The 26106-nt window shown below is 37.1% G+C and overlaps 1 protein-coding gene across 1 annotated transcript in view; it reads right to left on the reverse strand.

Moving 5' to 3' along the window:
* The window catches only part of tsnare1 (T-SNARE Domain Containing 1), a 124561-nt gene that overhangs the window by 55037 nt on the left and 43418 nt on the right, over positions 1–26106 (reverse strand). The window contains exons 5-8 of the mRNA XM_084088506.1: positions 18156–18246; positions 17834–17908; positions 14762–14818; positions 9146–9301 (exon numbers count right to left, since the gene is read on the reverse strand). Of these exons, the coding sequence (XP_083944632.1) occupies positions 9146–9301; positions 14762–14818; positions 17834–17908; positions 18156–18246 (379 nt within the window). The remainder of the gene's footprint in view (positions 1–9145; positions 9302–14761; positions 14819–17833; positions 17909–18155; positions 18247–26106) is intronic.

Consider the following 26106-nt stretch of genomic DNA (forward strand, 5'->3'; position numbering starts at 1 on the left):
CATTTATCTTAAATATATACATGCATGTGTGTGTATTTATATATACAAAATAATTATACACAGTACACACATATATATTATGCAAACACAAACTTTTATTTTGGATGTGATTAATCGTTACCCAGCACAATATATATGGGTTTGTGTGTGTGTGTGTTTTCAAATAAACAGTAATTTATACAGTATACCGTAATTTATATGTAATTTATTCCTTTGATGGCAAAGCTGAATTTTCAGCATCATTACTCCAGTCTTCAGTGTCACATGATCCTTCAGAAATCATTCTAATATGTTTATTTAGTGCTCAATAAACTTTTCTTATTATTATCAGTTGAATTTTTTTTTTTTTTTTGAGGATTCTTTGATGAACAAAGTTCAGTATTCAGTATCAACAGAATACAGTATGTGACAACATTTTAGGCATTTCAGGATGTAATTTTGGTGCCTATATTGTCCACAACCATATATTTAATTAGCTGATATAATATTCATCTAGCAATCCATCTGAACTACTACTATACCATCTGAACTACTATCTATCTGAACCTTTAAAGACCCCAATATTCAGAAAGCCAGGATGTCACTGACGATAAACCATGTCACTGACGTTTTTCAGCAATCCAAGGCGGCTGCATAAACGGGCTAGTCTTTCATCAGCTTCTGATCAGAAAACAGAGGTATTAACTGCATAACTATACTCCACACCAGCCACAGACAGATTGAAATGTCAGTCAAACTCAGTATCAGATTCCCAAGCTTGTGCTCAGTGTCAGGTTGTACTGCTCTCACAAAAACATCCAGTAACCCACGTTTTGTGTGACCCATGTGCCCAAAATTCCACTCTTAAGTAACACTACACACTTCACTGGAGTTTTGAAATACGGGTGTTGAGTGAATAGTGTAACTTCTGCCCTTTAAAGCATAGTACATGCTCTAAGCACAGAGACGTATTATATAATATGGAAAAAGTTATCAAAATATTTCAATAACCAAAACACTTACAGCTAGTGCTATCCGACTTCTTCATAAGTGAAAGTTCACCCAAAAAGTAAAGTTCAGTCATTATTTACATTACTCTAGTGTGTGTTGTTCCAAGGCTTTGCTTTTATTGTGTGGAACACAAAATAGAATAACAACTTAAATATTCTTGTATGTACTGCAGTCGTTTTATGGTGCTTTTATGGTATTTGACTCTTTTAGAGCTTGAGAGCTCCTTGTCGTTGTATCTGAAAAGCTGCGTAATAATTGTTCCAAAAAACAAAACAAAAACAAACAAAAAAAACATACAGGTTTGGAATGAAATGAGGGTAAATAAATAATGACGGAATTTTCATTTCTGGGTGAACTATTGCTTTAAGTGATAGTCTGCGCACCTCTTCTTTCTTCATTTAAATGTTCTTGAGTTTTCTTGAGTGGCCTGCGCCGTCCTGAGGGGCATAATTAGACTTACGTAAGGCTGCTTTCACCAAGAAACCGTATGATAAAGCAATCCCAAGAATGATGTCAAGGGGCTGTGCACAGAATGGCTGATTTTTGCAAACAAGAAGAAAATTAAAGAGCATATTGTGTTTGCGATAGCTGTACTGATGGCCGTCACCGCTGCTCTGACAGAGGTGGAGAAGAGTACGCCAGCTAAGCTGTGCCTGGGGAGACGTTGGCTAATTATGCTCGGCGTGTAGGTTTTGTTTTAGAGAGGGGAGGTGCTCGGCTCTGTGCTGTATTTGCTGTGCTAACACAGAAGGCTTTGATCTTTGCCAGTCTAACAGCCTCAGTGCATTCAAATGGACAGCTTATTTATTGCTTGATTGCTGCAGCTCAAAGGATTCAAGGAACAGGAGAAGTTTACGCAGGTGAGCAACGGAAAGTGGTCTTAAATGACAATGCTCTGACAGAAGGCCCCTAAAAATCCAGCTGTCTGCGAAAACAATCAATGTGAGCCTCAGTTTTAAATGATTTGGGCTCAGCAGAGAAGGATATCAACCACAAACTGGAAAAAACTACCCATATACCATTACTCTACAAAGTATTGGGCTCAGCAGAGAAAGATGTCAACCACAAACTGGAAAAAAATACCCATATACCATTATTCTACAAAGTGTTTTTTTGCTTCAATGTCAGCATTTTCAACCTGAAAGTAAATACATACACATACCACTAAAGGGTACTAATACTGCTTCTGTAAAATTTATTTATAAAGCACCTTAAAAACCACAATGTTCTAAATTAATACTAAATTAATAAATAAATTACCACTAAAAGGTATACAATAATGATAATAATAATATAATAATTTCAAACTATTTCAAACAATTCCAAACGAAAAGTGTGACCTTGAATATCTTGATTCATATGGAATACATCAGCTTCCAAAAGTAAATCAGGTTGTCAATGGGGTGTCGAAGTATAGTCTTTTCTTCCCAATTGTAACGTATATCTGAGTGAAACGGCTTCTGGAATGAGAAAACAATGTAGGGCGGAGCTTGATTTTGTCCTTCAGGGAGAGAGCTGATTGGATCATAGGAAATTGGTTGGTAACTAAATGGAGGCAGATCTGAAAGCCAGTTTGCAGTCACTTGAGGATGATATTTAATCCCACCCTTCGCCGAGACACGTCATGAAGAGAACATGTCAGTTCGAGGGGGATGGGAGGTTAACGTTTCTGATTAAAGTTCCCGTGGTGAAAATCAGGCTTTTAATGTTGTTTATGTCTATGTGGTGTTTTTAATATGCCTTAAGACAAACCATGTGCAAATTCAGAAGTCAACACCATTGCTGAGTATTTTCTCTTTAAAACTGCAGTGAACCAAAAACGCGGTTTGAAATCGCTGTTGTTTCTGACGTCACAAACTACCTTGTAAACCAGTGGTTCCCAAACCTGTCCTGGAGTACCCCCAACACTGCACGTTTTTTTTGTCTCCCTAATCAAACACACCTGAATCAACGTATCAGCTCATTATCACATGGGTTAATGAGCTGATGAGTTGAATCAGGTGTGTTTGATTAGGGAGACAAAGAAAACGTGCAGTGTTGGGGGTAATCCAGGACAGGTTTGGGAACCACTGTTGTAAACAATCCCGTCAACGTGTGATCATCAACGAGTGGATCTCTGAGCTGGTGTGAGTGAGTGAAGGCGGGGCTAATTTGCACATTCATAGAACCGCGTATACTAATGGCGCTTTTCCACTGCATGGTACGGTACGGCTCGGTTCAGTACGGCACGCTTTGGCGCTTTTCCACTGCATGGTACAGTACAGCTCGGTTCGGTTCGCTTTAGCTCGGTTGCTTTTCCACTGCAGTTAGTACCGCTTCAAAGTGGGTGGGCATCTCTACTGCCGTGATATCATCATATTAAATTCGAATTTTTCATTCCGTGTTGCCCCATCCGCTCCTCGGAAACCAACGAGAGGAACGTCTGCACCTCGTCCACTGACCACGATTCAGCCATTTGAAGTTTATACTCTTTTTTTGATAGCAAATACTTTTAAAACAGGTGCTACAGCATTGGCTGTTGTCGACTCTACTGGCTATTTAAATCTAGCGGGTTTAGTGTCTCGTGTCGTAAATACAATGACGCTGGTAGTGATGATTCTGTCTGACCAATCAGTGATCTGCAGTGTTTTCACGTCACATTTTAGTATCGGTACGGTACGCTTGGAACCTCAACAGAGGTGGTACCATTTAAAGCGAGCCGCGAGACTACAAGGGGACTTAAAAGATTATGAGGGCATATGAATTTATAAAAATGATGTGCATGGATAAATCATTTATAACATGCATTGCAACATTCTGTTAAAATATATATATATATATATATATATATTGTCAATTTTGATGCATGGTGTACTATTTCTACTGGAGGTCACTGGGTTGGCAGAAAGATTGTTGGTGGCTCTCTGGGTCTGTAAAGGTTGAAAACCCCTGCTCTAATGTAATGGTGCCGTCCTGAACTGTGGAACACTTTGCTTTTTCATTCCTAATGCTCCCTTCCATCTTCCTCCCAGAATCCCTGCCACCACCCTTCTCCCCTGCCTCTCTTTTTTCTCTCTCTCTATTTTTCTCACTCTCCTAGATAAATGTGTTTAATGCTGATATGAGATTCTCTCCACATCACCCCACCCCTCGGCCCAAAGGCAACGGGCAACAGGACGCGGTGTCAGTGCCACAGCAGAAAAACTGTTAAGCAGATTTACGCGCACGCTTACAGCCCCCCAAAAAATGATGACATTTCCGTGCGCAGCCTGCTGAGGGCTTAAGCGTGAAACGTCTCTTTTTTGCCCTTGCTGAATAAACGGTTTATAATGTAAAATCAAATGTTTCCTTTCCGTCACAGCCCAAGGACCTCAAAACTCAAAGCACACAGTCTTAGGGCACAAAGAATGTGTCTCTGCATCTTATCCACAGGAAAGAGAGAAATAAAGAAATAGAAGGGGAAATGTTGTGTATGTCATGTTCAAGATGAAGACTAGAATACGAGTTGCTCAACAGCACTTGCTATTGATTGTGACAAAAGAAAAAATCAGTCATATCACAGGAATGCACAATAAAGGCAATAACAAACACTAAGAAAGCAAGACAGATATTAATGTTTAAAAAAGGACAGAAAATACTTTCAGAAAAAAAGAAAATCAATACAGCAATGTAAGACCAGTAAGAGCCTCTTAGTTTGGTCGTAAGAGCAAAACTAAGAGTGTGTGATGGCTGTAAAGACTGTCTTGGAGAAAAAAAATATTTTAAATTTACTTTCATTTTGTCATCTTTCATTCATTTTAGTCCAAATGACTCAGAGCACTCAGAGTAAGAAGGCATTCAAATAACATTTTAGTTCACCAAGCATACATTAACAAAATATTCAAACATAAAACACAGTTTTATAAGTAAAAATTGAGAAAGATTTATCAATGTAAATAAAACCAGAGCTCCTAATAGCACATTATGAGCAAGTATTAGCTGTTGTTTAGAAGTAACTTGCGAAATTGTCATGCTTTACAGATGGTTTGCAAAACATTTCCCATGTTTTAGACAGTTTAGACTATTTGCATTATGTATAGTGTTGTTACAGCAGTCAGACATGATGAAATTAATGACTTGCGGTTCAGTGAGTGAGTTTGATTAATTCAGTAATCGCTCTTACTGATTTTTTTTTTTTTTGTTTGTTTGTTTATTTGTTTTTGATTGAATGAAAAGAAAAGACTCATAGAGTCATTTGTTTGGGAATAAGACTGATTGCTTGATGTTTCTTGCTGTTACCAGTTCGGAATAATAAATACTTAGATTCCTCATATGCCTATATGATTTAATTGAGAAGAGAAGATGTGTGAAAATGTGTAGGAGAGAGAGAGAGAGAGAGAGAGAAAGAGAGAGAGAGAGCACCCCCACAGAGTCAGTGTTCTCTCAAGGGTCAGGCTGTTTTGTTATAAGAATAGCAATGTCTCTGCCTCCATGTATCAGAATAGATAAACATGCAATGTTCTTTGACTGGTCACGGTCAAAACAACATACATGTACAGTACAAGAACAAAGTGCAGCAACACATGATAACATCATGACTATGTGCTCAAAACACACTAGATATAATGTATTGTGGCCATAAAGAAAATAATTGTATTGTTCAAATGGTTTGAAAGTATTAGAGCACTCAGTTAAGTTCCAAATTAATATGGAAGTATGACCACAATCTTATCAGTATTGGTAACATTTCACATTAAGGTTCCATTTGTTAGTTAATGTTAGTTAATCTATATTAAAAACTAATTTGCATTCATTGCAAAATTACAGCATTACAGCTGAAATAAACTAAAATAAAAATATTATTAGATGAAAAACCTCAATAAAAAAAAAACTTGAAATGAAAACCATTACAACTAACTGAAATAAAATAAGTTGAAGAACTAAAATTATTAAATTAAAACTTAATTAAAAAAAAATAAAGCTAAATAATAATTAAAGCTAAAAAGAACTAATAAAAAAATGGCATAAATTTATTAAAATGAAAATAAATGAATAAATACTATAATAGTATATAAATATACATAGTAAAATAATACTGTTAGCAACTATAAACAACTTAGGTAACACTAAATCTCTCTAAAGTCCCCTTGAAAACCCCTTGAAATTTTGGGAACAAAATACGAGATTATAAAAGGTCTTTTCTGAGTCTTTTTTCTCTCTTTCTTTTCTGTCTTACTCCAGCAAAATGTATGCAATATTATAAATAGACATTTTTAACCTAGAGTTAAGAGTTGTATAGTGTAGAGATTCACAGGCAGTGACATGCAGGATCTACACAGCAGTGCTTGTCTGCCATTAGCGCCATTTACTGTAGCTCTACTACTGTCGGAAACTTCCATTTCACATTGAAGGGCAAAAGGGATGCACTGGACAAATTTGCAGGGGAGACACGTGTGTGTATTTTTTCTGTTGGATGGGCCAGGTGTTGCATTCAGATTCCCCTTGAAAGTTGTCCTTTGTCATGCCCTATGCTTTCTATTTTTTTAACAAATTCATTTTGATGAAATGATGACCGGTGCCAAAGTGTCAGAGACTTGCGTCTGGGGTTGATGTCATAAGTGGTGGAGGGCGGAGCCTGGCTCCTCCCTTCAAATGTGTTCCTCCTTTCACTGTAATATAGGGTGAATGCAAATCGAATTAGTCATCCCAGAGGAACAGTTCATTACCCTTGTGGGTCGCCTCATAGAAAATCAAGACGGAGAATCCATAACGGCATGCGGAATAACCCCCCCGTCCTCTATCCGGCTTGTGTGTGCGTGCATGTCCCTTTGCACGGTTCTCCGGAGAAGGGTTCGCCTGAACGCACATGCCACCAGAGTAAATGTGAACTACTCAGGAGGACATATCAGCTTTTGGAGAGAAAGAGAGAGCGAGAGAGAGAATAAGGGGGGGACTGATTGTACTTTACACGGATAACAGACATTCCATCTTCTCCATTTCCCTCGGGAACGCATCTAACAGTGAACGGGGGAGAGGGAGAGAGAGGTTTGGATGAAAAGAGAGAGAGAGAGTAGGGCTCAGAAAGGGCTGCAAATGCTGGTGATTCACTTGAGCAGAGTTGCGTGAGGAGGCGGCGCGGTTTGGGGTTTGAGGTTTGGGGGGTTGGGAAGGCAGGGAAGATGCTAGACAGGAAAAGCACATTGTCAGATATGATCAGCTCGGCTGAGCCCGGGGCCAGAGACATCTCTAGAACCCGTGACAGAGCTCTCGGAGCACAGCCTCGTCCTCATCACCCTTCTGATCATCTGAAGAAAAGAAAAAACCCTCGTCCAATTTATCCATGACTAAAATAACCTGTCGGTTTTGTTTGAGCCTTTCAGGTCTTGTCCGTGTGATGAATGGGAATTTATTAAGAGTGTTGTGGGATGTGGGATTGTTTGATGCTTGTCTGTTAGCCAGATGCGGTAGTTGCGTTAGCGAGCGGGTGTCTATGAACTTCAGACAGGTCTTCAAGAGTGAACAGCCATGTGTCTTCATTTCTTCATAAATGCTTTCTCAAGGTTGTCATTGGTCATTAGGACGTGCGGCCTCTCTCGTTTCTCAACTCCTGCTATTCAAGCAAGAAAGAGACATTTGTTTTGAAGCGCCATCTGCGTGACTCGCTTTCCGTCTAGCCTTGTCAATAAACACGACAGGCTGACATTTATTTCATTTAAATTTTTGTCTTTGAACACCCCGCATCAAAGACAACCAGGGCACGGTGCAAGTCTAAAACAAATGGCTTTAAAATTGGACCAAACGGATGTCAAAGAACAACAGAATGACCCCATCATTGCTGGTTCACATCTGTGCGAATGCACATCTGGAGGAAAACAGCTGTTTTGCTACAGACAAGACATACTTCAATAGAGCAACGTGATGCTGTTTTTCAATGGTGTATGAAAAGCCTTCTGCTTGTGTGCGCGACTAGACAGCAAAATGAACCGAACTATTATGGAAAATTGCCCTGAAAGCTTTAGTAAAAGGACAGTTGCTTAAGATGATGTTGAGTCCAGAAAGAATACGGGCCTGATGGATCTGTTTGTATGGAAATGTAATTGACGCAGCACTGTTCTATCCAATGATCATGTTTTTTTTGTCTAAAGTCTTGAATAAAAGGACAATGCAGGACACGGAACGATTGTACCGTATAGACGGATAACAAAAATAATTTTTCAGGGGTTCTAAAAATATACACTGATCCTTCCTCAAAAGTTTGGTGCAACCCTGTTAAGAATACTTCATAAACAGAACCAAATGAAATTGCTTTCGTAACTATTAAAAAGAAAGAATCATATTGACCCATACATACATTTAAGAAATGAATGCTTTAATTCTGCAAGGACACATTCAATTGATCAAAAATGACAAAAGAGAATAAAGAGATTTGAAGTGAGTCAGAGACACTTTAAAATAAGGTTTCACTACTTTAATTAACATGAATTCAGGATCAACAATAATTCTACAGCATTTATTAATCTAAATTAATGTTAATTTCAACATTTACTAATACATTATTATAATCAAAAGTTGTATTTGTTAACATTAGTTACTGCACTGAGAACTAACATGAACAAACAATGAATGGCTGGATTTTTATTAACTAACATTAACAAAGATGAATAGCCTAAATACTGTAACAAATGTTTATGTTAGTTAATACATTAACTAATGTAAACTAATGAAACCTTATTGTAAGGTGTTACCGCGATTTCTATTCATTAAAGTATCTAAAAATGAATAAATAATAGTTTTCACAAATACTGTTTTCAACATTGATAATAATAATAAATGTTTCTTGAGAACCAAATTAGCATATTGCAGTAGAAGGATTTCTTCATGATCATGTGACACTAAAGATGGGCAAATTCAGCTGAAATTCAGCTTTTCCATCACAAGAATACATTTTACAATATAATAAAATATTTAAATTGTAATACTGTTTTTTTTACTGTATTTTTGATCAAATAAATGCATCTTTGGTGAGAATAAGAGACTTCTTATCTAAATCTTATTGACCCAAACTTTTAAATGGTAGTGTACATCAAAATATCTCCAAATAAGAAAATAAATGCTCAATATAAAAAAAAGAAAAAAAAAAGAGAAGTGTTGGGAGGGGAGGTTTTCAGTGGGTGTGGCTATTGAGTTCTTACTGTACCTCAATCTGCAGCAGTGCTTCTTCTCTTTGCCTCAGGATCTCCACGTCTTCCTCACTGATCTCTGACAGGAATGCTTGGGCATCACCCTCAACGCCCTCCTCCGCTCCGAACAACGGCCCCTCTTCAACCAGTTCACTTAATGGAGTCTGTAGGCTCTATCAATTCCACACACAAAATAAGAGATTCATTTTTTTTTTTTTTTTTTTAAGAATACATACAATACTCAAAATCAGCATAACAGTGGGCTTCCAGAGCTGAATGTTTTAGAAGCCTACAGCACAGTCTTACCACTCCTATCAAAATCTTTTGTTGACTTTATGGTCAAAGCTTCCCTCCATCTACACATTATAAGCACAGGATATTTTACAGGCAAGGTTCTTGAGCAATTTGTTTGCAAAGTTTAAGACACAAGCAAGGATATTTGTGATTCTTGCAAATGCAACAAACCTCACCAGTTTGTCAAATCCGGCAACTATATAAAATGTAAAAAAGTTGCTGCCTTAAATTTTATAATCAACTTCGATGTTTAAGTCATTTCAACTTAAATTGCATTCGTTTTGACAACGCTGTCATCTGTACCCGAAAAAAAGCAAAGGAAAAAGTACATTGTTCTGTTTTTAGTACATTGTTCTTGTGAAAACGTTCCCTTAAAAGTGTACAATAGTAGTATTTAATCAAAGGATGAGTCTATATACATGTGTGAAGCCCTGAATGTTTACTGACCCTGTCAATGCCCCTGCTTACATCATCAGAGGACATTGCGGATATTCTCAGACATCAGACCTGACTTTGGTTAAACTTCTATAATGACACAACTTTCCTTGAGATCATTTGTAAACATCTTATATAATAGCAAAGCACTGACATTTCACGGCTATGTATAATATAATACAACGATAATGACTCGCCAGCTCATATTGCAGCAGAAGAATTTGCCGCCTTTGTTAGTCATTTAGGTTGAACTCTCTGTCAGCCTGAAGGTTGAAGAGGTGGGAGTTGGTCACTTAGAGAGGGCCACATTGATCTGCTAATTTCTCGACTTGCATATGCATGACATCGATAAAGGCCCGAGGCGTGCTATTATTTTTTGCAATGTGTTGGATGACTCATTGTATTCTTCCCTCTCAGAATTAGCACATCCAATACATCTCGGTCCAGCACAATACCACCCTGAGAACATCATCTGCTTTGCGAGATTGTTGTCGACCCACTCACTAAGGATATCATTGTCTATTAGGTCATAGAGTGGCTTGTAGTTGGGAGGTTTTTCTCATCTATTGACAAGATGTAAAGCATAAATTATCCTCTTAACTGTATCTGTACCTCAGATGCATATTTTGCCCTGAAATTAAGTCTAAAGTTTATTCAATTCTAAATGTATAATACATTTTTAATGAACTTTGCCTTATTAAAAAAATAAAATAAAATAAGCCCATTACCATTATATTCTTTTAAAAATGTAAAAGGTCTTTGAAATTTAGACTAGATAAAGTACAATCAAATTTGCTTTGAATTTCCTCAAAATGTACAAGACAGTTCCCACATGATTCCCTATGATGGAGAGAGAGGAGTCTCCTATAAAGGCAATGGATCCAAATCACATTAAGTCAAAGGATCAGCATGACTCATTCAAGACGGGATATTCCCAGTTTAAGGCGTTTACTCGGAAATGTCTCACTAATCTAAATTCTCTGGAGGATATGTGCTATTATGTAAAGGACTTCTGATTTGAAGACTTAATCGTTTCACAGTGGCTTTAATGCATTTTATTTTATTTTATTATTATTTTATTTTTACAAATTTTGTTTTAAATTTGTTAAAATAGAAGTCAGCCCTCTGCGTAAATCCTTTAAATTCTTGAGACTGAAAGATGGTTAGATTAAGGCATAGACCAAAATCTTTACATCAGTGGAAGCATTTTTCTGCCAATCAATAAAAAGTAAAATAATCTTGACCCCCAGCGGTTTTAAAAAAGAAAGGTCTCAGGTTATTTCTAACGACTGTTTCCTTTATCAGAAGACTAAAAGGTTAAACAAGCGAGAAAGATACTTACTTTTTTCTGTTTCCTAGCATAGGATTTGCAGCTACAGTTGTAATCGAAATTATTCAACCCCCATTGCAAATCAGGTTTATTGGCAAAATTTACAGACTTTCAGCTGTTTGCAATTAACAAATCAAAAGTAATTGAAATAGCTCAACACAACAAATGTTTCAAGTGGTTTCCCCAAATTTAACTGAAACATTTAATGGCTTCTGCAGTCTCAAAATTGTTTAACCCCCTGAACAGAATCCCTCACAACAGCACATGAAATATCTGAACTGGCTAGGTTTGTTGAGTGTCACGTTTGACCGCATGTTAGAAAGACGTGTCAAAAGAATGGTCCAAAAAGTTAAGAGAAGGTATCATCGCCCTTCACAAATAAGGAATAGGATACAAAAAGATAGCGAAGGCACTACATGTTCATAGAGACACCGTTTGAAGCATAGTTAACAAGTTCAAAGTTAGAGGAACAGTGGATAAACTACCTGGACGGGGCAGAAGAAGGAAGCTATCAATGGCTGTAACCAGATTTCTGAGAAGGCAGGTTCAGAAAAACCTTGAGTGACTGCAAAAGATCTGCAGCAAGACTTGGTGGCAACAGGCACTGAGGTTTCAGCTTGCCCAGTAAGGTGCATACTAAACACTTGTCAGAACTCCACACGTACACCACTACTAACACAAAAGCACAAGAAGAGTGCTCAAAATCATATAAATAAGCCACTGAAGATTTGGGAGTCTGTTCTGTGGAGCGATGAAACAAAACTGGAACTTTTCGGCCCTATGGATCAGTGGTATGTCTGGAGGAAGAAGAATGAAGCATATGCTGAAAAGAACACTATGTCTATATAGTTAAGTATAGTGGTGGCTCGTTGATGCTCTGGGGCTGCTTTGCATCCTCTGGCACTGGAAACCAACAGTGTGTGGAAGGCAAGATGGATTCATTGAAGTATCAGGAAATCCTAGGAGAAAACATCACGCAGTCAGTGAGGAAGGACCTTCCAACGGGACAATGATCCAAAGCATACCTTAAATTTCACCAAGGCTTGGTTGCAGAAGAAGTCCTGGAAGATTCTACAGTGGCCATCACAGTCACCTGACTTGAACCCCATAGAAAATCTCTGGTGGGATTTGAAGAAGGCGGTTGCAGCACGCAAACCCAAGAATATTACTGAACTGGAGGCCATTGCTCATGGGGAATGGGCTAAGATTCCTCAGAATCGCTGCCAGAAGCTCGTGTCTGGTTATAAATCTCGTTTTCAGCAGGTCAGAACAGCAAAAAGGGTGTTCTACTAAGTACTTAAGATGCTTGCCATGAAGGGGTTGAATAATTTTGAGACTGCAAAAGTCATTCAAAGTTGCATTTTCAGTTGAATTAGGGAAACCTATTTCAATTACTTTTGTTTTATTTGTTCACTGCAAACAGCTGAAAGTCTGTACATTTTGTTAATAATCCTGATTTGCAATGGAGGTTGAATAATTTAGATTACAACTGTATATAAAGAGCTTGGAACTCTATAGCCTTGCATCACCACATTCAGATCTAAATTATAGCATACAAACTGGATGATGTTAAAGACTTTTCAATTATTTTGTATGCTATTTTTGTATGGATGCAATGAAAGTATGAAAATAGAAAAAGCAAGAGGTTGCAAGCAACCACAATGAAATAAATTACCCAAATAAATAACCCTGAACCAATTTTAACAGCAGATAAATGCAAAATAATTCCTTCATACATCCAACTTTTCTGTTTTGTCCAAGTACTCAATCTATGTAAGCCTGTTTCTTCCTCAGGTAATTGTGAGATAAAGTTTCACAACAGATATAAAAGTCACAACTGCAATATATGAAGTCACCATTACAAAAAAAAATCTTAGAAAAGAAATAAAATTAAGTGGGAAATATAATAACATTTAAGAAATTGTTCCAATTGCAAGATACAAAGTGACATTGTGAGATAAAAATGACAAATTTCATATGAATCTGAGGAATAATAATTTCAATTGCAAGATTTAAAGTCACACTGTGAGATAGAAATGACAAATAAATTCATAATTAATAAATACATTTGTTTAATCTATAAGGCAGAAACAGACTACCATAACAACCAGTGCATTGCTATTCTTATTATTCAACATAATGGCATGTGAGTCCATTACAAATTACACTTGAGATTGAGAACCATATACATTATCATGAGTACTAGTGACTCATGGCGATTTATATGTATAAATGAAATGTTTAAATGATATATAAAAACATACACTGCTGTGATTTTTACATTCATAATAGTGAGTCATGTTCATGAATCATAGTACAGATTGGCAGTGCTGAAAACAAACCCTGTTCTCGTTTGAACTCTGGTGGAACCTGGCGATCAAACAACTCCTTAATAACATCTTACTCTTGACTAACAACTCCGAATGTTGTTTGTTTTGAATGTGTTCCCGTTCATATTGGAACTACACATCCTGTTTGATTGCTCTGGTCGGGTGTTTCCAGGGGGGATTGTGGAAGAAGACAGGAAGATCAGAGACATAGCTACAGGTGACAGAGTCTCACATAAAAGCAACATCTCTAGAGAACAACAGGAGGGGAGGGAATGGAATAGGAGCAGATTTGAACAGACTTGAGACTGTAAGACAGGAGTGTGTATGTATGTGCTATAGTCACATACCAGCCAATCTGAGCTGCTGTTGTACTGCAGGTAATATTGAACGCAATTCCTACCATTCAGTCAACACTTTCAATCATCAGCACATGCTTGAGCCACCTCAGATGAACTGAAAATTTAAGTTTGATGGGATCTGGAAAAAGTGTGGCAATGAAGATGTCAGCTTTAGTGTGTTTCATCAAATGAAACGCTTCCAATGAGAGTGAACATCACTAGAACTGTCATATGTGGTCATTCTCAAGGCATCTTGTTTCTTTTAGACATCTTGTTACTTTTCTTTTTGTTCTCACACTGGAACCAAATTTAAGATATCACCTGGGAAAAACTGGGGTTAAAGGAATAGTTCACCTAAAAAAAGACAATTTTATCATCATTTACTCTCCCCATGTTGCCACAAATATTTCTTTCTTGTGTGGAACATGAAAAAAAAAAAATCAGATAATGTACAGCCACTATTTTTCATAAGATATAAGTGAATGGGAACACTGTTGAGCTGTCAGAATGATGTCAGAATTGAAATTTTTGGGTGAATTATGACTTTAAATGTCTTGCTAAATGACATAAAGGAGGTATGCATCTATACTGCTTCCAGGACAGATCTTTGACCACCTCTTGATCGACAGGGCTGCACGTTCTGTACCACAAACCACATAGTGGTTCCAAACAAACTTAAAATGAGGGCTGAGGTTTGTATGTGTCAGGAAATTCTGACAGTTAATATCTGACCTGCTAGAAAATGAAGTGGTGAGAAAAGGGGCATCAAAGAGTTCCTCATCCACATGCAATCACACGCAGTCTCACTCTTTATCTTACTGTCACAGGAATGTCGAAGAGCTCATGAAAGAACAAAGAGGAAGAAGTGGACTCTCTCTGGTCTCTGAGATATTAAAGCCCACTCACCTGTTTCCTGTCCTTTTGTGCAGAAGGAAGCAAGGCCCTCGAACGATCAGCAATTTTCTGTCAGAGAAAAGAAAAAAATTACATTAATATGCAAATAGTGCCAGACTTGTGACAGCAGCTGGGAACCATTGTAACACAAAATGTATTTGATTACAAACAAGCTAAAGTAAAGACACTTATTCAGCATGATAACAGAGTTATCTCTCTCCCTGGGGAATGGTATTTTTGTCTAAAATTATAATGCCGTTAAATGCTAAATAATATTTCACAGATGCTCACTGTCGCTGGAAGCTAAAATAATCAATCAATAATCAGCCTGGTCTCATTGTTAATACGTAATATTAATACGTAATTTTCAAAGATAGAAAACGTACGTTTTGTACGTTTGGATAGATGCTGAAACGTATGATATGGACGTATCTGCAACAATTAAACGTAACATTATTACGTTTTTTACAGCTACAAAACGTAAAATATTTACAAATCTTTCATATCATTAAGATATCTGTATAATTTACCTTTTACCGTTTTATAGATAAATGGAAGATCCCTTAATCCTACTCCCAAACCTAAACATAACGTTACCCATTTTATACAGAATATAAAAAGGACAAAACGTACAGAGATGTGTAGGGAAATGGCAATTTTATTAACAATATAGCATTAAAAGTTTTTTTTAGCAGCTAATCCTACTCCTACCCCTAAACCTACCCATAACAATTTCTTAAAACTACATAACTTAGGCTACAATTATGAATAAAAACAACATACGTGTAATCACAATAATTTATTTATTGCGAAAATGTCAAAACCGGTAACGTTACCAAAAGTCGTTCACATGACGATGTGTTGCAGTCACAGTCCTCTCTTTCAGTATATAATAGTTTTGAATGAGATACAGAGCAGAATTTAAGTTATTAATCCATGAAAATGTTCATCCGGCTTCGCTCTGTGTGAAGGCGCGCGCGCTTCTCCATTTCAAATGTAGTATACCGATTGAAAATAGAGATGGGGAGTCGACTCCAAAAGAGTCGATTCCTCGACTCTCACTAGCCCTAGTGTCGGAATCGACTCCAGGTCAGGAATCGACTCCCAGTGTCGAGTGTTTTTTTCAAGTTCAACACAGCAACAGTTCATTATAACGAAAAGATTATAATGAATGTAAAGATACGGAAATTAAAACAAAAAGATAAAGAAATGAGAGGAAAAAATAAGTAATGCCAGGAAAACAAAGAACAATAATGTATAGCCTAGATAGTTTTTTAGTTTTTTTTTGATAGTTTTGTAAACGTTGTTTAAAATTCAACAGTTAAACGTCGTGCATGTGGAAACACTTGAAAGCGTTTCATCGAACAGAACTCGCAAGTCTTCAAAGGCCAAGCACCAGTCAAGATGAGATGGATGAGGTAAACGCTGTAACGCTAGTTATATGTTTTCCTGTACAGTCCCAGATAAATATTTAATTAAGATAAAACACGTAATTCAGTACTAACATATTGCACACTTAAATATGATTTGAAGAAGCTGCGATGTGAAAAGGAGGGGGATTTATAAGGTTTAGTTGAATAAACATTTTAGTATAGGAAACATTTGTATCCTCGCTCTTGACTCCTCAGGAAGCCTCCTCGTTCCTCGCCCTCCTCCCGGTGGAATTAAAGAATTTAGATGTCCTACATGAGAGCGGAGCTCGATCGGTTTCAGGGTCGTAGGACATACGAGCGAGAAGTGAGGAAACGAGGAAGCATATTGAGACGCACCTTCTGAATCCTGACCCTATTTTAATTCAAAGTAAATGGAGTCGAGGAGTCGATTCCACCGACTCCAAAATTAGGAGTCGGGAGTCGGAGTCGACTCCAAAAAAACCGGAACCGAACACCCCTAATTGAAATACGGCATGTCGCAATCTGTGGCGAGAGCCAATGAGCGTTTGATATCACTGCCGTAAAACGTAACGCTTCTTGAGGGCGCAATTTTTGAATTTGAATTCATCACGAGCGCGGGATTTGACAGTTACGGACTGTGCTGCTGTGATAGCCTGTGAAATGGAGATGAAGATCACTCACTGGATAAAGGGCTGAATTTGGATCTCTTTCTTGCAAACGTATGGATTCTAAAGATTTGGATTATAATATCAAGCTAATAAAATTGATGTCTTTTTTGAATTTATGTTGGGTTTTGGTGTATTATTGTTCTATTGGAGAAAACGCATTTTGTGTCTCACTGTAAATAAACTAAATATTACAAAATGGTTAAACGATTAAATAAGGTATTTGTAAGGTTTTAAAGTGTATTCTTGTTTAACTGCATGTAGGCTAATCCTCCGAAACGAGTTTGCAGCAGAAGGCACGAACAGAGCGAAATGTTATTAGCCTATTTCTTGAGTAAACTGCATTTAATAAATGCACTGAAAACGTAATTGATAAGACATTTGAATGCAATAGAGTCAAAACATTAATGCCACGATTTTAATATGCATAAATAAGAATACGTACAAATACGTACGTCGGTAGAGATGTTAATACGTAAATAATTTACGTTTTAGTGCTGTAAATACGTCAGTATTATACGTTTCTGTGTGTATAAAACGTAAGTAAATGTACGTATGGTAGAATTACACTTTACGTAAAAATACACACGTATTCTCATGAGATCACGTTGCAATAATCAATTTTTATCTTGACTGCTATGGGGAAAACTGAGTTAGAAAGTATCTCGTTAGATGCCATAGAAATAATTTTGTGACTACTAATTTAAAAGATGTATGAACATCTAGTTTGTATTTACTCCTTACTTGTCAGTCAATAAATATATTTTAGAAAAAAACAACTTGAAAAGACTTAAGACAAATTTCACAATTAATATAATGGGGGCAATTATAACTACTAAATTTTATATTATGATCTATTAATGACATGTTTGGCACATATAATGTTTCTCATATGATGGAAACAGTAAAAAATGAAATGCCACAAATATTCCCCAAGGCTGACATCGGTTGTAGAAGCTCTCACAGTCCTAATCGCATATGTTATCTTGTGGACAAATAAAGGAAAACCAATATTTCATGTGTACCTTCTGCAGGTCTCCATATCGCTGCACAGAATCCGATAGCTCTGTTTTGAGTCTCGTCAGACGGAGCCTGTCTTGCTGCAGGAAAACAAAATGGTATAATTTTTTAAATGAACACTTGGTCAGTTTGACAACACCAAGTTTAAATGAAATGAAATAACCATTTTATAACATTATTGTTTGTCATTGCACATGCCAGTGGAATGTCTCTCTACCATGTTCAGATGAAACCAATATCACTGGATATACATTATATAAGGAATATTGTTCCAGTAACGCAAGAAAAATGAGAGATTTATAAAAGTCAAAGAAGCATGACATTTACCCGTGAAGATCCGCTGATGATGTCAGTGAGTTGTTTAACAAGCTGGCTTGTGCTCGTTATGACTTTATTGGTTTGCTGCTGTGTGGAATGTCTGAAAGAAAGGGAGAAGGGGATAGAGAGAGAGAGAGAGAGAGAGAGGGGTGAAGAGACAGGTAATCATGCTTTACAAACCGCAGAAGACGATTCAAAATGATTCATCAACTATCCCAAGGTGCAATGCTCTCCAGGCTGGGCTAGTTTTACAGCCCTATTGGATGGATAAGGCTCAACCAATTAAGTAAATCAATATTAATGACTGTGTGACAGAGGAACAGCATTGTGCAGTGAGGGACTGTGTGTCATGACTGCAGAGCTCAGATGATGTCAGGAAGGCTTTAGGCTCCAGGCAGGAGTCAATCTGCCGCCCCGGAGGAGAATCAAAAGATTAAACGTTGTGTACAGAGACAGCAAATCAAACGGAGGAAAGGTAGCACAGCACAACAAGAGGTTTGCTGTACTGAATGCATTAACAGAGCAGATGGAAATCAAGACGGCATAAATTGGGTTTATAGAGGGCGATATTTATGACTGCACAAATAAAAGGGAAGAAAAGGAAACAGTATGTGAAAGACTGGACCAATGCACAGGCTTGTCTAACATTTGCCCAGAGCTCCAGACCAACAGGGGTCCCTGAAGGGTTTAAGAAACAGTTCATATTTACTACACTTCAGGGTTGTGAGCCACTCAGAATTTAATTCAGAATTACTTCTTAGGTGTGTCTCGATCAGCTCCCTAGTTCAGTTGTCAGGGCACTGATCAGGGATTCAGCCATTTTAAAGGCCATCTCAATAGCAAAATCCATCCAGTGCACTGAAACGTTCGCTCCCTAAAAAGTCCCACAATGCAAGTGACACAGGTAATGAACATAAGCTAGCTAACATTTATAATTTGCTTACGGCTGAAAGGTTGTTGGTCCTTACTGTCCTTACCAGTGCCCGGATTTGCGTACACAATGTAGGCTACTGGTTGACGTAAGCTAGGGAGTTGAATGAGACGCACCCTTTGTCTCAATTCCAAACATTGAATTGAATTTGAATTTGAATTGACGTAGCAAACAGGATTTGTTTGCTGACTTCCCAGAATGCATTACCTCCTTTGAATTGACAATTGGCTCCTATTTTTGTCATTACATTCCAAAATCAGATTCTACTTCCTCCGGGATATGGCCAGTTCAATTCATATTCACATTCATGAATTAAAGGGGAGACAATTCTTCAGTTCTGAATTTTGCCCAACACTGCTACACTTACTTACGTTTAAAACATGTATTGTTTTATGCCAAATAACAGAGCAATGCCAAGTTTTTAAGATGCTTTGGCAAGTTAAAAAGATTTCATATGCTGCACATTGAATCAAAGTCCATTTTAAACCATTGACCAATCAAAGCAATCTGGGGGTGGGATAAACACTGTATAGGATTTCATGCGCCCATAAACACGCCTTCGGTTCACTTCTGTCACGCTCTGTCTAGCCGTTTTTTAATGCTAGAATGCATCCTCTGTGAAGGACCCCGAGACATTCATGTCCTGGGTATGTCAACGTCATAATCCATCTCTGGAATCGGGGTGAAAAGGAGGAAGTGTGGCCCGAAAGAGACTGGAAAGCAGGCAAGAGTGAAATAATTAAAGACATTGAAAACTTGAGCCTGGCTATACATTATTTCCACTTCTGAGCTGGATGGAAGATAGAGGGAGAAAAAGGGGCCAACGGGTCAGAAACTTGTGAACAAATATAATCTCCTGATAGAAATTCTGTTTTCTCCTCATGCGGAGCGAGGGGTTTGGATAAGGCCATTGATTTAGTGTCTGTGCCCTGCTCCGCCTGATCCCTTCCTTTAAAACCCAAACCAAGACCACCGGCCAGAGCGCCTCCTGCTCTCTAGAGATATGTGGCGGAGAACGCGGGCGCACCTCCCACTCAAATATTGATTTAAAACGCAGAGGAAGGAAATGAAGAGAGAGGCGTCAGGCAGAAACATCTCCCGTGCATTTGTTATGGGTTGGGGCATGTCACTGTCGTTCTCAGTCCACGAGAGAGAAACGAGACCAGTCGAGCGGAAAAGCACCTGTAACAATAGAGGCAGCAGCAGTCGTGCTGTGTGAACAAAAAAGGAAGAGGTCCACAGTGAACGTTCTAATCACACGCCAGAGAATAGGGGAACGTGGCTAAGCAGTTCAACCATAAAGCTTGACTTTGGGTACTTTTTTTTTTTTTTTACATGATCAGTCCTTTTCAAGGCTGAACATGAGCAATGACTCACTCCTCTACAGTTCTGAAAACATGGACTCAATATTACTGGCTAGGGTTAGGGTTTAGACCATAGGGTTTTCTGTTTAAAAACTTCCCAGAAGTGTACTACAACGAGGACTGAAATCTAAAAACGTTTATTTTTCTCCACCAGTTATTTTAATCTGAGAACCCATGGCATTGCTGAATAGGTTGGTGTTGGGTTTTATGACACAGATGATAGTGCCTTGTTGGATGTATCAGTGGGTCATTAGTGGTGAATTAATAATGGATAAATCTGCAGCAGACAGGTCATCACTCGGCAGATAGTTTGAGTATTAAAAGAATAGTTCCCTCAACATTCACCCTCAAATTGTTCCAAACCTGTATAACTTTCTGTGGACCACAAAAGGGGAAATTCTGAATACTGTGCAGACCTTTATTTTCCATGAAATTACAATGAATGGGAAGCATAAAACCATAATATGATAACTTTGTGTGGGACATGCCAAACTTTTTAAAAAAATATAATATTCATATTTCATTAATTCTAATTATATTTTATTTTATTTATTTACATTCCATTTCTTTACTTAGACTCAATATTATTTTAATTTGTCTTGTCTTTTGTGCTATTTTCTCCCACCACTCTTACATTAACAAGCACCTAAAGACTTACAAAAAGATTAAAGAACTATATACAGTATATATGTGTGTATGTATGTGGATATATATTTTGCTTTTGTATACATTTAATTAATTCCAAGTAAATATATCAAAATGTAAGTGATTTTTCCACATATAATCTTTACCTAAAGGTGGGCTGTTAGTGTTAACTGCTAACTGATCAGCTTCAGTCCCTGTTCATTGCAATTGTATTGAGGAAGAAAAGCATGAAAAATGATAAGTCATCAGGAAGCCATACAGGTCTGGAACAACATGGTCATTAATGACAGATTTTTCATTTTGGGATGAACAATACCTTTAAGAAAATGACAGTATGAAAAATCACAGGTATCACATGCACCAACACAACACCGTCTGATACACAGACAAAAGGTCAGCGTGTCATAATTTGCATACGTGTTATGCCATTGCCAATGCCACATTGGCGGTAGTTAACCTGGTGCCCGAGATAACTGAACATAAATCACAGAAATTCAGTTGACTGAAAAGGAAGCAGAGTCAGAAATCACCAAAAAAGATTAGAAAAAAAGACCAGAAGGACAAGGGCAGATGCATAAGATTGACTTTGCTCTGTTTGATAGCGATTGAAGGAGGGAAGAAAGTCCTGTGAAGACAAAAAAAAAAAAAAAAAAAAAACAGGAAATAAACCTGTGGTCAGAGACATTTTTTGCTGTCAATGCAGCTATAAATCGTTTTATAGCTCAACAATAATGCCTTGGTTTAGTCACAGCAGTACAAATAAAGCCCTTTGAAATGTCCATGACTCAACCTCATTATATTGCACACTGTGATCCACTGAACACCTTCAATACGCCCTCAATTACAGCTTCCTGTGTTCTCTCAACGGTAACATGTGAAACGCAATATGGCCTACACAATCTCAAGGGTCGACACGCAGCAGTGGAAAAGTTATGTTATTACTCATCCCACATATTCAAAACCCAGAAGTTTATTTCCCCAAACACTGTTTAGTCATGGTCCGCATTTACCATGTGTCGTGTCTGTTGAGTTGGCGGAGAAGAATATGAATCTTCCTCTGCTTTGACTGGCTATGGCCATCTTCAATCTGAACATATAGAGTCATTTCTACAGCTCAGGTGGGATGCTACTTGCTAAATGAAGCTCATCGACTGAATCAATGAAAAGATGCAACAGGAGAAGTCCAAGGTCAAATAGACGCAGAATCAGTCAAACATTTGAATGATGGTATAATGAAATAGAAGCCATAGAAAACTTTCAGATGTCCACTTCTGGCAAAGTCCACACACACGTTTGTGTTTAAGCTTGAGAGGTAAATGTCTGTTGAGGCAAGTTGTCAAATGTGTGTAAAACATTCTGGTAACATTTTATTTCGATAGTCCTTTTTAGGCATTCTACTAAGCAACTTTGCAACTATGTCAACTAACTCTCATTAGAGTATTAGTAGACTGTCTGCTTAATATATGCTATTAATTTATTTTGATGGTCCCCCAACAGACGTTCTACTGACTAACTTTGCTAGTGTAACCGAGGCCAGCTAGTAAAAACTGTGCGAGTAAATCTCACTGGCCTGGCCTCAAGAGGCGCACTAGCGACTGATGCTAGAAGCTGTAGTCTTCGTAAGCTCGCGCGCTGCAGTTTCAAAGTTTGTACAACGTCACTGAACATGTTTTTGCTGTTCTTATTGCATTTACACGGCTTTAACCAGCAGATGTCCTCTGCATGCTAAGTTTTGAGTGAAGCTAATGTAATCGATCTAAAAATCTAACAGTGAATTTAGCTGACGTAGTCAATATAGTGGAATAAAAACAATACCTATAATCTTTTTCACTGCAACTTCAAAGGAAGCAAGACAATGTTGTCAAAACGAGCACTGGATACCTGAGGTAATACTTATCACCATTTATTCAGAGGGTATGAACGATTGTTTTCCATATCCATTTTCTTGAAAAGGGGCTCGACTTGTCAAACAGTGGTGGATTTTTCTGTGCCTCGGCGATTAACTTCTCCACAATGTCGTCTGTCATTTTAAATGTGCGAGCCCTTTAAATTTGAATTCTAAATTCTGATTGGCTGTCAGTGTTTTATCCTTCGATAGCTGATAAAAAAAATAAAAAAAAAATTGTTCAGCAAGTGGTCCCAAAGATATCGTTCCTCATATCTTTATCGTTATAGTTATGGTGTGAATGCTGCTATTCTTTAATATAGAGAATGATTTTTAGAACTATATCTTTATCGTTGAAACAAAAATACGGTCAAACTTAAAAATTGCGTTTCCATTGTAATTATGCTTTTAAACGAAAGTTTGCCTCGAGTAGATTAACAAAAAGACCCTAGGTTGCATTTTGGTGAGAGTTACCCTTTAATAAACTGTATCTTTTTCTAAGGTGTGTAAGGTGTAAGGTGCAAGGTAAGCCTACATTTAAAAATCCTACCCTGAGAAATATTCACTGGAGTAAAAAGTGTGACATCTAGCCCTGGTCTCCTCCTGTTCAGTTCTGGGATACCTCACACAACCTGATAAACACAAAGTATAAAACTTCATAGTTCCACTCTACCTTGACAGATAGGGTTAGGGTTCAAATCTAATTTCAAATCCTGACTGGATACCTGGAGGTCAGATCAGAATATATCACAGAGAGAATTGTGAAAGTGACTCAAAAGCTTCTTCTCTCCCTCAGATGTGTGATGTACTGAGGTCGTGCTGTGTGAAGTCTAATGGGTATTTACTTTTGTTAGTTTTTATTTCGTTTTAGACAGCTGTGCAAGGAACACAATGTTTTTCTTTTGTAAGGTGTTTTATTGCATTTCTCACATCACTTCCTCCCTGCTTAGCCTGTTTCTCAGCCATACAGTATTTATAGCCTGTTCTTATAGTCTTGTTTCTATAAAAGCTTCTCATAATTAATAGAAATGATCTGACCAAAAATGTGGATGGAGAGGGACAAAGTTGTTTGCTCGAATAGAGTGATACATGCAATAAATAATATAAAATAAAATTATAAATAAGCACAAACTATATACACATATATATATTATATATATATATATATATATATATATATATATATATATATATTATATTATATTATATTATATATATATATATATATATATATATATATATATATATATACACACATATACATATACATATATATATATAGAATACATTAGTTGTATATATATATTAAATTAGTTGTATATATATATATATATATATTACATTAGAATATATATATTACATTAGTACATACATTAGTTGTATATATACATTAGTTGTGTATATATATATATATATATATTTGTATATATATATATATATATATATATATATATATATATATATACAGTGCAATGCATAAGTTAATACACCCATGCTAAAGTTGACTAAAAAGAGGAATAAAAAATCATATTTTGGAAATTGAACTTAATGCCTTAATTTAAAAAATTAGGAAAAATCCAACCTTTAAGGACACCAATTTTCTTTGTGAATGAATAATGTATCGTAAATAAATAAATGTTCTTCCTTAAAATACATGGTGCATAAGTGAGTACACCCCTATGTTAAATTCCCATAGAGGCAGGCAGATTTTTATTTTTAAGTATTTTTTTTTATTTTTTTTTAGGATACTATGCATCCTGATAAAGTTCCCTTGGCCTTTGGAATTAAAATAGCCCCACATCATCACATAGCCTTCACCATACCTAGAGATTGGCATGGGGTACTTTCCATAAGATCATCTCTCAATGCAAATCAAACTAGCTTTTAGGCTAACTGAAATAAAACCATGCCAATCTCTAGGTATGGTGAAGGCTATGTGATGATGTGGGGCTATTTTAATTCCAAAGGCCAAGGGAACTTTATCAGGATGCATAGTATCCTAAAATTTTTTTTAAAAAAATACTTAAAAATAAAAATCTGCCTGCCTCTATGGGAATTTAACATAGGGGTGTACTCACTTATGCACCATGTATTTTAAGGAAGAACATTTATTTATTTACGATACAACGCTAAATTATCCAAATTGACAGAGTGTGTTAAAGATATAAAAGATTGGATGACGCGTAATTTTCTATTATTAAATCCAGACAAGACAGAGGTAATACTTATCGGTTCAAAAAAACGCCCACAGAACCTCTCACAATACAACTTTGACATCGTAGGATGTCCTGTTACTTTATCCTCTACAGTAAAAGACCTAGGTGTTATACTCGATTGTAACCTGTCTTTTGAAAATCATATTTCGTATGTTACAAAAACAGCCTTTTTCCACCTTAGAAACATTGCTAAGCTACGTAATATGCTATCAGTTTCTGATGCAGAAAAGTTAGTTCATGCATTCATGACCTCGAGACTAGATTACTGTAATGCTTTATTAGCCGGTTGTCCTGCATCCTCAATAAACAAGCTACAGTTAGTCCAAAATGCAGCCGCTAGAGTTCTTACTAGATCAAGAAAACATGATCATATAACACCGATTTTATCATCACTACATTGGTTACCTATAAAGTTCCGTATTAATTACAAGGTATTGCTACTGACTTATAAAGCCCTAAACGGCTTAGCTCCAGTCTATTTAACGGATCTTCTATCACCCTATAATCCATCGCGCTCTTTAAGATCAATAAATTCAAGGCTTTTGGTCATACCTAGGATATCCAGATCCACCAAAGGAGGGAGAGCATTTTCACATTTGGCTCCAAAACTCTGGAATAGCCTTCCTGATACTGTTCGTTGCTCGGACTCACTCTCCCAGTTTAAAACTAGATTAAAGACGCATCTTTTCAGCCAGGCATTCATATAATATTGTTAATCTCACAGTTTCAAACTACAATCCGGCCTCTAGTTCATAAATGCCAGAGGAGAACTGGCCCCCGACTGAGCCTGGGTTCTCCCAAGGTTTTTTTTTTTTCTCCATTAGGTCACCTGATGGAGTTTTAGGACACCATTAGGCCGCTTGATGGAGTTTTTTCGGTTCCTTGCCACTGTTGCCTTTGGCTTGCTCAGTTGGGGATA

Source organism: Abramis brama (genome assembly GCF_963993115.1).
Source record: "Abramis brama genome assembly, chromosome: 17".
Taxonomy (NCBI): domain Eukaryota; kingdom Metazoa; phylum Chordata; class Actinopteri; order Cypriniformes; family Leuciscidae; genus Abramis; species Abramis brama.